The sequence below is a fragment of the Balaenoptera ricei genome, chromosome 2 (assembly GCF_028023285.1).
Source record: "Balaenoptera ricei isolate mBalRic1 chromosome 2, mBalRic1.hap2, whole genome shotgun sequence".
NCBI lineage: Eukaryota > Metazoa > Chordata > Mammalia > Artiodactyla > Balaenopteridae > Balaenoptera > Balaenoptera ricei.
The window spans coordinates 159,125,294-159,138,799 of record NC_082640.1 but is presented as its reverse complement, the minus strand read 5'-3'; the positions used below and the strand labels follow the sequence as shown (position 1 = coordinate 159,138,799).

The following is a 13,506-nucleotide window of genomic DNA, read 5'->3' as shown; positions in this document are numbered from 1 at the left end:
AAGTCCACCAACTTTTTTCTTCTCTTTCAAAATTGTTTTGGGTACTCTAAGTTCTTTACACTTCCAAAAAATTTTAGGATCAGCTTGTAGAAATTGACAAGCTGATCCTAAAACATACACAGAAATGCAAAGGCCCTAGGTTTTCTGTTGTCAAACATTATTTTTAACTTTCCAAGTTCTTTTCAAAATGATAAACAAAACTATGTATTTAAAAATATGCTTTGGACTTCCCTGCTGGCTCAGTGGTTAAGAATCCGCCTGACAATGCAGGGGACACGGGTTCGAGCCCTGGTCTGGGAAGATCCCACATGCCGCGGAGCAACCAAGCCCGTGCACCACAACTACTGAGCCTGCGCTCTAGAGCCTGCGAGCCACAACTACTGAGCCTGCATGCCACAACTACTGAAGCCTGCAAGCCTAGAGCCTGTGCTCCGCAACAAGAGAAGCCACCGCAATGAGAAGCCCGCACACTGCAACGAAGAGTAACCCTGGCTCACCACAACTAGAGGAAGCCCACGTGCATCAACGAAGACCCAACACAGCCAAAAATAAATAGATAAATTTATTAAAAAAAAAAAAAGTTCCACAATAAACATGTACTGTTTTAAAAAAAATAATAAAATAAATAAATAAATAAATAAAAACATGCTTTGACTTGGGGCTCAACAGTAACCCATTAAGCTTTACTACTGGCTTTTACCTTTCTGGTTGTTATAACTATTCCCAACTGAAGTGTGATCCTGATCTTAAAGTTCTGTTGCCTGAGTTACAGAAACTACTTCTGGAAGATAGGTGTTGAGGGCCTTGAGAAGCAGAGTCTGCAGGAGAAAGGGGCAGAGTTCTGATTAATAAGATCTTACTGAGAAGGACTTCCCTGGTGGCGCAGTGTTTAAGAATCCGCCTGCCAATGCTGGGGTCACGGGTTCGATCCCTGGTCCAGGAAGATGGCACATGCCACAGAGCAACTAAGCCCATGCACCACAACTACTGAGCCCATGTGCCACAGCTACTGAAGCCCGTGTGCCTAGAGCCCGTGCTCTGCAACAAGAGAAGCCACCGCAATGAGAAGCCCACGCACCACAATGAAGAGCAGCCCCTGCTCGCCACAACTAGAGAAAGCCCGCGCACAGCAACGAAGGCCCAACCCAGCCAAAAATTTAAAAAAAAAAAGATCTTACTGAGAAACCATTGTTCTTTTTAAATCGTGGAAGCCAGAGCAAAGTCTTCCATAGTGGAAAAAATAAACATACAACCCTGAAATCCGATGCCATGAATTACATGGTCAGTTATCCTTTAACTTGCTAACCTTCCCAGACTGATGAATACTTTCACCAGTTTCAGTTGTGCAGAAGAGTCCAACTCTACTATTTAGGTACTAGTGTGATACAGGTCAAGTTTACTAACTTCTTTAATCCTCAAATTCTTCAGCTACAAGATGAGGATTACAGAGCTATTTCACAAGGTTGGTATCAGCGTTAAAAATAATACAGGAAAAGTTCTTGGCACACACAGAGGCTAAACAAATGACAGTCTTAGAAATACTTTTGATTCCAAATAGCAAGTGCTATAAGAAACTAACTGAGGGCTTCCCTGGCGGTGCAGTGGTTAAGAATCCGCCTGCCAATGCAGGGGAAACGGATTTGAGCCCTGGTCCAGGAAGATCCCACATGACGCGGAGCAACTAACCCCGTGCGCCACAACTACTGAGCCTGTGCTCTAGAGCCTGCGCTCCGCAACAAGAGAAGCCACTGCAATGAGAAGCCCGCGCACTGCAACGAAGAGTAGCCCCTGCTCTCCGCAACTAGAGAAAGCCCGCGCACAGCAACGAAGACCCAATGCAGCGAAAAATAAATAAATAGAATAAATAAATTTTAAAAAAAGAAACTAACTGAAAGAAACTAATTTCTTCAGAAAAAAATGCTATAGAAATGAATTTTTTAAAATAATGCAGAAGAAAAATTTTGCATTTCTCTGATAAGAGACTTGTATCTAGAGAATACATAAAGAACTATTACAACTCAGTAATAAAAAAGGACCCCCAAAATGGGCAATGGATCTGAATAGACAGTTCTCCAAAAAAATATACAAATGGCCAATAAGCACACAAAAAGATACTCAACATTATTAGCCATCAGAAGAATGCAAATCAAAACCATGGTGACACACCACTTTACACCCACTAGAATGATTATAATCAAAAAGACAAATAATAACAAGTGTTGGTGAGGCTGTGGAAAAACTGGAACATTCATACACTGCTGGTGGGAATGTAAAATGGTGCAGACACTTTGGAAAACAGTCTGGTAGTTCCTCAAAAGGTTAAACATAGAGTTACCATATGACTCAGTAATTCTACTTGTAGGTATATACCTAAGAGAAAAACATATGTCCACACAGATGTGTACATGAATGTTCACACAACAATACGCATAACAGCTCAAAATGGAAACAATCTAGATGCCCATTAACTGATGAATGGATGATAAATGTGACATATCCATACAATGGAATATTATTTGGCTATAAAGAGAAATGAAATGCTAATACATGTTACAACATAGATAAACCCTGAAAACATAATGCTACATGAAAGAAATTAGTACAAAGAACCATACATTGTATGATTCCATTTATATGAAATGTCCAGAAGAGGCAAATCTATTATGATAGTATATTTGTTGGTGCTGGGGGGAATAGGGGTAATGGGTACAGGGTTTCTTTCTGAGGTAATGAATATATTCTAACATTAGCATGTGGTGATGGTTGCACAACTATAATAAAAACCATCATGGACTTCCCCAGTGGCGCAGTGGTTAAGAATCTGCTTGCCAGTGCAGGGGACACAGGTTCAAGCCCTGGTCCAGGAAGATCCCACATGTCGCGTGGCAACTAAGCCCGTGCGCCACAACTGCTGAGCCTGAGCTCTAGAGCCCACGAGCTACAACTACTGAGCCCGTGTGCCACAACTACTGAAGCCCGTGTGCCTAGAGCCCGTGCTCCGCAACAAGAGAAGCCACCGCAATGAGAAGCCTGTGCACCTCTGCTCGCTGCAACTAGAGAAAGCCCGCACACAGCAACGAAGACCCAACACAGCCAAAAATAAATAAATAAATAAATAAATAAATATATTAAAAAAAAAAAAAAAAACCATTGCATTGTCCACTTTAAATGGGGGGGAATGAGAGGGACTGTAGAGGTGATGTTAAGGAGTATGGGGTTTCTTTATGGGGTATTGAAAATGTTCTAAAATCAATTGTGGTGATGGTTGAACAATTCTTTGAATATACTAATGTCACCACTTTAAATGGGTGAATTGTATAGTATGTGAATTATGTCTCAACAGAGGTATCAAAAAATAAAAATAATGTACCAAATCAAGCTTAAAATTATAGCCTCTCATGTTTTTCATTTAAAGGCTTATGTTTGTTTAAATAATAACAATATTATGGCAAATGCTATAGTTATACTTTACAGAATTCATTTTAATGGAGAGAGAAATATAGATATATTTTATTAGCAAAATTAAGTCAGGAAACAAAGAAGTAACCATCAGTTTTTTTTCTTTAGGCACTTAGTGAAGCAACAAGTTATATTCCATAACCAGAAGAGACTGGATGAATCAGTATATAAAACCTAAGAAAAATCATGTTGCTCGGGAATATGTTTTCTTTAAACAGCTTCTTTGATTTATTCAGTAAAGATATGCCATGGCCAAACAACTAAAATCACAGCAATGGAAACTGCTTAAGTTAGACATAAAGTATTATCAGTATTCCACTGCCAAGTGCTAATGCTGAGATTGGATGCTAGTTGTTTTACTGCTGTCTAGGTCTCCTTATGTTTTGTTTTGTTTTGGCCAACTCTGAAAAATCATTTTAAGTAATGATGGAGTTCCTTTAGTATTAAAAGGGGCATTTGCAGGTCTACCAAACACAAGACATGGTAAAAATAATAAATGATGGTGAATATTTACTTTAATTGTAAGATTTCGCTACAGGACATCTAGCAGAATATATGCCTAGCTTAAATGTAACTATAACATAATAAAATAATGAATATTTCCTACTATCTTTTTAATAAACAGAAACATATAAAAAACTTCCTGAAATTTATTATTTCGTGTTTTAACTACTAAAACCTCTTCCTCCACTTGAAGAAAGTAAGAAAATCCATCTCCCACTCTTCCCTTGAGGTTATAGAAAAAGAACCTCTATGAGTTAAATTTCTACTCCTGGAAACAACAGGTTAATTTCACTACTCTGATAAATTTTAAATCTATCAGTAGTACACTGAGGTCTGCTATTGGCATGATGTTTGGAAGAAGTGTATTTTGAAATTCACTAGAAGACCAACTGCACATTGAATAAACATGTTTTACATTTCTAATTAAAAACTCTCAGTGTTCAGCTTTCTGATTAATTTTTGATTTTTAAAAGGTTGTTCTGGAAGACACATGTGCCTTTACATATCAAATTCTATTGTAAACTGAGACTTCTGTAAGTAACAGGTCTGGTTTAACACATTAATGCAATCAGATATGGTTATGTGTGTTCTGGATGCTAAGATAAGGAAAGAATATCAATTATTAGTTTATATTGGTCCCAGATAAAGAAAATATTAATCTGAAGTTAGAAGGGGCAATACTTGGGTTTTTCTTAAAAAAAAAAAAAAAAAAGTTAGAGATGAAGAGAAGGACACGAAGAAGATGATCAGGAGAGAGAATCTTCAAGTAGGAAAGGCAGTCGTGAAAGAATCACACTGCAGCTATGCTTAACAGCTATATTTCTGCTTTCTTTTGGCTCTATGCATCTTTGAGAAAAGAGGAAAGGAACAGAAGGGGCAACCTAATTACAGTGATAACTTTGAAGGCAGAGAAAATATCAGCAAACACAAGCTCAAGGCTGGCCATAAGAGGAGGCAACTGTGTCTGGTTTCCCAGAGTGTGAAAGCTGCAGGCTGCAGCTGGCTCTAAAATCTGGAAAACTCACCCAGCACCAAAGTCATGGATCTGCCCAGGTTCTGACCCAGGTAAAAGACTAATGGTGAGCTGTAAGAAGTGTTCTGCTCAAGCTGAAGGATAATGTCAAGGTCACAATTAATAGTGATTAGAGAAGCTAAGGAATCTAGGTGTCTGTTTCTTTGAAACTACTTAATATTTTCGCTATAATATTTTAATCAAGCGTTTCACTTTTGTGAAAACGAAAAAACTGAGGGTAACTTAGTTGGAAAATGTGCTAATCTCTTCTTATTCAGTAAATCACCTCTCTAACTAAGACTAAGTAAAGAGATGATTGAGCCCTAACCAGGGGGCTCTACTGGCTAATATCCTAAGAAGCCCCAAGTGCTGACCTGAATCCCAGTGACAGCACACCTTAGACACTGAACAAACTCTTACATTTCTGCAGAGAACCTAAATCCCTTTGATTTTCTTTAAAATTAATAAAATACAGTGCTTGCCGACAAAGGGCAGTAACAATGTAAAAGGGTGAAGCATTTAAATCCATAGGTCTCTGTGCAGCAAGAGTGAAATATATTAATGAAAATTTTGTAGACATGAAGTCTTATCAGAATAATATTAAATTTTTTTTTTTACCTTATAAAATCAATGCCAAAGATCAGGCTGTAAAGGGATAATTTCAAAAATCTGAGGTGCAGAATTTGGTCCATTAACAAATTTAACTATGAGAAAAGCACCAACTATTGTTATTTCCTACTAAAAGCTGCACTGCTATTTAGAATTAGACTGTAACACTTTGATTCATTTTATTTTGGGAGAGTTTGATACTGCAGCACCTAAAGGAATCCATGAATTTCCAATGTAGAGAAAGGCACATACTTTCCTCTGGGTCCTCACTGGCCAGGATGCTGCTGGAAAGATCCTGTACAGCAGATCGCGACTCAGCCGTAGAGTGATGAGGCCCCAGGCGACTGTCCCTCTGGGCTTCCCACTCTTCGCTGAAGCCACCATCATCACTCTCTGTCACAGGGTCTTGTGACTCACTTTCTGTGCCTTCAAGAAAAAGTGAACATCACAATTGTAATATTTAGAAAAATCTCTTAATACCTTTAAGAAAATTACATGGAAACAGTAATTACCTGTCATTGTAACTAGGTGGGTTAGCTGGCTCTTAAACCACAAATCACGGGTTATTTCAGGCCTGTTGGTTGCTTCCCCAACAGCTATTTCTCCCCTTTTTTTCCTGAGGGCAGAGTACTGATTTATTTGGGTTTCCACCTCCCACCCATGACTCCGGTGGTAAATCCCGTTCAGTCCAAGCTAAGTGTGGTCATCCTACAATTCCTCTTCCCAACGAAAGCTCTAAAGCTGTGGGGTTGGTACCAGCCAATGTGTGGTGAGGCAAAGTCTGCTGGAAATTTGGGGAAAAATTTTCTCACTCTTTGAGAGAGACTTAAGGAGACACAAACAGCCCCTTTCTTCCCCTGGATGTTGTGTCATCTGGATATGATGGCTGGCACTGCAGTTGTCATCTTGTGACCATGAGTAGCAGAGGGCTGAGGACCAAGCTCGTATCTCAGGAGAGCAGAGCAGGAAGACAGGAAGGAACTGGGTCCCCTGACAATCATCGAGTCATAAAATTAGCCAGCCGGGCAAATGCCTACACCTCAGGAGTTCTGGTCAGGTGAGAGAACATTTCTTCTGATCTTTGCAGCTGGAGCTGCTGACACTCACTAATTGATGGCACTCACCACTGGCTTTAGTGACTAAGTTATAAAAGTAGACCACTATTGGGGGCTGGGAGGATGGGACAGGAGGGAGTGAATTTTTTTATGGGCTAGTCATTTTGTTATAATGATTCGGTCTGACTGAAAATTGTGAGTATAACATGATTGTCTCAAGAACTTTCCATACATCAAAAATAATTAAAATACATAAGTGAAGTTGATAATACTCTTTTTTCTCATTTTTTTAAATGAAGTTAATACATGTTCATATTTATTCATCTACCATGAATAAATGAAGCTTGCATACTTCAGGTCTTTCGCTTGCATGGACTTTTTTCTGAAAGGGACTCTAGCAATTTTGTATTTTTAATTTGCATTGTTTTCTTAACCAGGTCTCCACAAAACCTGAATCTTCCCTGAGCTAGCTTATAAAATCATAAAAGTATACGATTTAGAAATAAAAACATCAGTCCCTGCTCTGCCCTATCCCTCCTCACTCCTGATCCTCACCCTACCTTCAACCCTTTCAGCTGTTTATTTTGGTATTTACCTCCATAATTAATTATAAATAGCACACTCATAATGCTGTATCTTGATGTTTTTATCTTAGGTGCTCACTCGGGCAACCTGAGTTCTATTACTTTTTTCCTTTACAGACATCCCTCTTGGAATCCTACACCCCCTTGTTCCAAACTAACTTCTAGTTCCTATAACACAGAGGTTTTCAACTGGGGGTAGCACCTCCCTTCCATGGGGTGTTTGGAAATAACTAGGATGGGGAGTTTTTGGTTATGGCAAACCTTGAAGCTACCCTTGGCATTTAGTGGGTGAGAGGCCAGGAATGCTAAACCATGTGAGGGGAGTCAGCACAATTAAGAACGCCCACCCGAAACACCAACCACACTCCCACTGAGGAGCTCTGCAGTTCATCCAGCTCCTCCTCACTTCAAGGCCCTTGCCCATGGTGCTTCCTCTTCTGGAAAGCTCTTCTTCCTCTCTTTGGCTGGCCATCTCCTGTTATCACTTCCTCAGGGAAGCCATCCTGGCTTTCCAGAATAAATGAAATTCTTCCACTATAAACTTTCATAGCAACTTACACTTCTCCTTTGTAGTGCTTCTCACAAACTGAATGAATTATTTGTTCAACATGCGTGTCTCCCCAAACAGGCTATAAACTCCACAGGAATAGGACCTCTCGTTCAGAGCTATATCCCCGGTGCCTAACAAATACTAGGCACACAGTTAGGTGCTCAATCAACATTTGTCAAAAGAATAAAATCTTGATGTACCCAAAAGACACTCATACTCACATATATATACATATATACTCACAGACAACTAATCTTTCAATTTTCTTTAGCTTAACAAGGTTAACGGAACAACCAGACCTGGAGCAACTGTTTCCTCTATTTCCCACTTCTCTACTAGGTCTACTGCTGGTCTAATGCCACCCTGTTTTGCTGCCTCGCTCACTGCAGAATGGGCCTAATATCTTTCAGTCCCAAATACGCAAATTCTAAGTTGAAAGCGTCCTCCTTGCAGTTACCCAAATGCTAAATCAGCAGTTTTCTTGGCTCTAGAAAACCTAAACTCTCCCTTTCCTGACAAACAGCAACTCAGTTAAGGCCCTTTTTTCTTCTCTGACCAACCTTTATTCCGCCTGTTTGTCAGCTTCCTCATAAGGTTAGTCCTTGTTTTTCTTAAAAAAAAAAAGGTTTCCTTTCTTTTTGACTATTGATATCGTGCTGTTATTCCTCAACTTTTCTAATTATAACTCCTCCTAACTTGTGTTTGCCTTAACATCTTCTGTAGTATCCACAAGTGGGCCTTTCAATCTCCCACCCTAGGTCATCATTCTTACCCTCCTCCAGAAAGTCATGTTCACCTGGAATATTTTATCTTCTCAACATAGACATTATCACAACTCAAATCAAATTATATTTCAGTTACTCTGGCCTTGTCAGACAAGAGGTTCTCATTTTTACATGTTTGAAGAGAGTGTTTATTCTACCTTTTTAAAATCATAGCCTCAACTTGAACCTTTCCATACTGGAATTAATAGTGTTTAATGGTAGAAATTCTTAACCTAGGGTGCCTTGGCTGATTGTTGGGTTTGGAGCATGTGAACTCAAATATTTATCTGGGTTTGCTAGGTATTACCACAGCTTCCAGGAGATTCTCAAAAGAAAGTGGTTAAAAAATCATTGCTTCATAACTCATAAGATGACAATGACCGTGAAAACCAGGAAATTACCAAATAAAAGCCACCTACTTTGTGCATTATAATTGGAGTTTTTGGATACCTTCCTTTGGGCTTCTGGGTCTCCTTCTGCCATATTCACCAACCATACCATTGTTGCTGTTGAGAAAGACAAAAGTCTAGGTAAGGACTGGAAACACAGAAGGAAAGCTCACGAATAGAGAGCAGGCTGTTATTTCTCCACACAAATCACCCATCTTCTTAATGTCACCATAAGAATCCCTAACAATCAGAAGCAAATGCATATTAAAAACTACTGGGACGGGGCTTCCCTGGTGGCGCAGTGCTTAAGAATCCACCTGCCAATGCAGGAGACACGGGTTCGAGCCCTGGTCCGGGAAGATCCCGCATGCTGTGGAGCAACTAAGCCCGCACGCCACAGCTGCTGAAGCCTGCGCTCTACAGCCCACGAGCCACAGCTACTGAACCCGTGTGCCACAACTACTGAAGCCCACGCGCCTAGAGCCCGTGCTCTGCAACAAGAGAAGCCACCGCAATGAGAAGCCTGCGCACCGCAACGAAGAGTAGCCCCCTCTCGCCACAACCAGAGAAAGCCCGCACACAGCAACGAAGACCCAACGCAGCCATAAATAAATAAATAAATAAATATTTTTTTTTTTAAAAAAAGAGAAAACTACAGGGACTTCCCTGGTGGCGCAGTAGTTAGAATCTGCCTGCCAATGCAGGGAACACGGGTTCCAGCCCTGGTCCGCGAAGATCCCACATGCCGCGGAGCAACTAAGCCTGTGCGCCACAACTTCTGAGCCTGCGCGCCTAGAGCCTTTGCTCTGCAATGAGAAGCCACCGCAATGAGAAGCCCGCGCACCGCAACGAAGAGCAGCCCCCACTCGCTGCAACTAGAGAAAGCTCGCGCGCAGCAGCGAAGACCCAATGCAGCCAAAAATAAATAAATTAACTAACTTATTAAAAAGAAAAAAAAACTACAAAAGGTTCTCTTTGATTTTGGCAGATAAAAGAAAAAATTTTGAAACTGGACATTTACTGTAGCTTTCAAACTGCAGCTACTATAATACAACTGTTCATTGTTATTTATAATCCCTGAAAAGTAACCAGAAGGAAAATTGTTCAGGCCAGCAAGATTGCACTGAAACAACAGCTCTGCTAGTTGAATATCCTAAAATAGTGTGAATTCACTGGTGAAAATTACTTATTGGAACTGAATTAGAGGACAAACTGGGGCTCACAAAGAATCGGATGAATTACTATAATTTGAAAGATGCAAGGAATATGCTCCCTTCATGTTATGTCTCACTTCTGGGATTTTCAATAATGCTAAACTGTGTTATATACAGGGAATAAGAAAAAAAAAAGTTAAAAGCAATAAACATAAATGGATAGTCAACTGCCTTTTCTATGTCCCCTCCACAAAAATACATATATATCAATATATCTATATAGCTCTAGATATACACACACATCTTGTCACATTTTAATTAAGAGGCAATGTGAATACTTTAAAATGGTGCTTCTCTTACATACTGCAGATAGGATGAAACATGGCGGGGAATTTGGTAACATCTAACAAAACTACATGTACATTTACCCTCTGACCCAGCAATAACACTTTTGGAATTTATCCTGAAGATACACCAACAATAATACAAAAATACATACAAACATGTGCCATACAGGGTGACAGCAGAAACCAAGCCAGCAACAACCTGAGTCCAATCCAGTAATGGTAAGCAATTTTAAACAAGATACTTGGCATTTTCTGTGTTTCTCTGGCATTTTGTCACTGATTTTACAATTATATCCATTTTCCTAATACTCTAAGGCTTCTTGAATAGCTTATGAAAGAAATACATAACCAAAGAGGATAAAAATTCTGTAATAGCTGCACTTACTCATTCACCATAGCTTTGTAATTCAGAGGTCAGACAAGTTTCATTATATGATAACCCGACTAACTGATCAAAGTAAATATTAGCCAGGTTGGCGATTCACTGTAACTAAATCGAAACCCAATGAAGAGGAAATAGGGCAACCAACAGGGTTTACGAATTTCTGTAGTCTTCTTGGCAATGAAGGCAGCAGGTATTTATTTGATTTTCTTTCTTTATGCAAGTATAGAAAAATAAAGCTACAAACTCTTTTTTTTTTTTTTTAGTTTGGATATCATTACTTTATTATAAAAGAAACACGGAAATTATTTACAGGATGAAAGATTTCAGAACTTCAGTGGCAGCTTCATGTGATGCCACTGGGGGAACGGGCAGCTTCACGTGATGCCATTTCAATAGTGACTTATTTTAGTCGACATATTTTCCAAGAATGTCACCATCTCTAAATAAGAAATAATCCTTGTCATCTAGAACTACTTTGGTGCCTCCATATTCTGGGAGAAGAACTTTATCTCCAACTTTCACACTAACTGGTTGAATCTCTCCACCCTTTCCTTTAGAGCCTGATCCAACAGCTACTACCATTGCTTGCAATACTTTTCCTTGCGATTTTTCTGGAAGCATAATGCCTCCTTTGGTTACAACTTCGGGTGCACTTCTTTCAACTAATACTCGGTCAAAGAGGGGAAGAAACTTTCTAAATGCCTGTCCTGCCATGACTCGGGTTGCCGCACTTCGTACTCTCGCTCTCTGGCCGCCGCCGCCGCCGCAAAGGAGAGATCCTCAGTCCGACCCCCCCGGCCACGTGAACTCCTACAAACTCTTTTAACACTTAATATTAACCATGGAAATCAGAGGTCAGCAAACTTTTTCTGTAAAGGGCCAGATAGTAAATATTTGGGGCTTGTGGGTCAACATCTGGCCTCTGTCACATATTCTTCTTTGTTCTTTTCTTTTTCATTAACTCTTTAAAGATGTAAAAACCATTCTTAGCTTTCAGGCCTATACAAAAACAGGCCACGGGCCAGATTTGGCTATGGGCAGTAGTTTGCTAACCCCTGATGTAAATTATCGTGAGCAGAATATGTATTTGCTGAATGAATTAATATTACTAACATAATATCTAAAAAACCCACTTTCCAATCTTTCAACTTAACACCAAACATCTTAGATCAATAGAAAAATATGCAAATTAAAAATTAACAATCTAAAAACTTCCCAAACTGATATGAAATCAGAGAAAAAACTTTACATAATGGTCAACCTCAAGGAAATGTTACCTTTGTTTTCTGAAAAGCTACCAAAGAGTAGGTGTACATTCTTCCTGTCCAAACAAGGGATAGGGAAAACAAACAAAAATGCTCACATGTTTCTTGAGGGTAAGACCCTTTTGCAAACTGAATACTCTTAACTGGGGAAGATACAAATGCATCAAAGGATTGTATTTTTAAAGAACAAATAACTGAGAGGACTGACTTAAAACTTTTCATATTCATGTTTATATCCATTTCAGGGGGAAAGAACTGATTAATATTGCTTCTTTTTATATATTCTACTTGAAAAAAAACCTGTCAAACTCAATGATTTATGAAATGCTCACTAAAGAGTCAGTATTTCATGAGAACAGATACTTTCTTGAACCTATTTCATCTACACAGGAGGTAAAGGTTTATGCTTATATTTTCCCATATTTGTGGAATTACTGCAAAAATATCTCAATATTGATTGTTATACAGACTTGAGTTTTTAAAAATATTATATACGAGATTTTTTAAAAACAGTAAATCCTTTTTCTGAGTATAAAATTAACATACATGCTTAACGTTGTGGCAGACTGAAAGATCCCTTCTTCTTCACCCCTCCTGCACCCACACTCTTGCCATGGCCTCGCTGAGATTGGAATGCAGTTTTCCTCTTCCTGACCAGGGGCTCAGCTATGTGACTTGCTTCAACCAATGGCACATGGACAGAGATGACAGTGTGCTGATACTGAGCCTAGGCCTTAACAGGCCTGCTGCCCTCTTGTTTCTCCAGATACAAACATCTTCAGCTAACCCACTGGCCCAAGGAGGACAGGGAACACATGGAGCAGAGGTACCACAGCCAAGTCTGATCAGCTGAGTCAACTGACCCACAGGTGCAGGAGTGATGGTGACTAATTATTATTTTTAAGGCATTAAGTTTTTGGGTTTTTTAAAATAAATTTATTTATTTATTTTTGGCTGCGTTGGGTCTTCTTTGCTGCGTGTGGGCTTTCTCTAGTTGCGGCAAGCGGGGGCTATTCTTCGTTGCGGTGCTTGAGCTTCTCACTGCGGTGGCTTCTCTTGTTGCGGAGCACGGGCTCCAGGCATGTGGGCTACAGCAGTTGTGGTGCATGGGCTTAGTTGTTCCATGGCATGTGGGACCTTCCTGGACCAGGGCTTGAACCTGTGTCTCCTGCATTGGCAGGCAGATTCTTAACCACTGCGCCACCAGGGAAGTCCCCTAAGGCATTACGTTTTGAGGTGGTTTGTTACACAGCATTATCGTGGTACTAACAATAGATACAACGGTAGAACAATGTAAAATCCTAAAACTAAGAAAAAATTTAAAACTCACAATTCCTTCACTTTGACACCCACAATTAAAAAATATAGAGTACAACAGGGACTTCCCTGGTGGCACAGTGGTTAAGAATCCGCCTGCCAATGCATGGGA

The 13,506-nt window shown here is 39.8% G+C and overlaps 2 protein-coding genes across 4 annotated transcripts in view; both read right to left on the bottom strand.

Moving 5' to 3' along the window:
- The window catches only part of PSEN1 (presenilin 1), an 87,867-nt gene that overhangs the window by 5,715 nt on the left and 68,646 nt on the right, over positions 1 to 13,506 (bottom strand). For all 3 annotated transcript variants that reach the window (XM_059914575.1, XM_059914577.1, XM_059914576.1), the window contains 2 exons: positions 8,957 to 9,043; positions 5,837 to 6,010 (listed from right to left, as the gene is read on the bottom strand). In XM_059914575.1, coding sequence (XP_059770558.1) covers positions 5,837 to 6,010; positions 8,957 to 9,043 — 261 coding nt within the window. The remainder of the gene's footprint in view (positions 1 to 5,836; positions 6,011 to 8,956; positions 9,044 to 13,506) is intronic.
- LOC132359843 (10 kDa heat shock protein, mitochondrial-like) lies at positions 11,184 to 11,585 on the bottom strand. The gene has a single exon (XM_059914578.1). It carries the CDS (start codon positions 11,524 to 11,526, stop codon positions 11,218 to 11,220), a length of 309 nt encoding a protein of 102 aa, XP_059770561.1. The 5' UTR covers positions 11,527 to 11,585; the 3' UTR covers positions 11,184 to 11,217.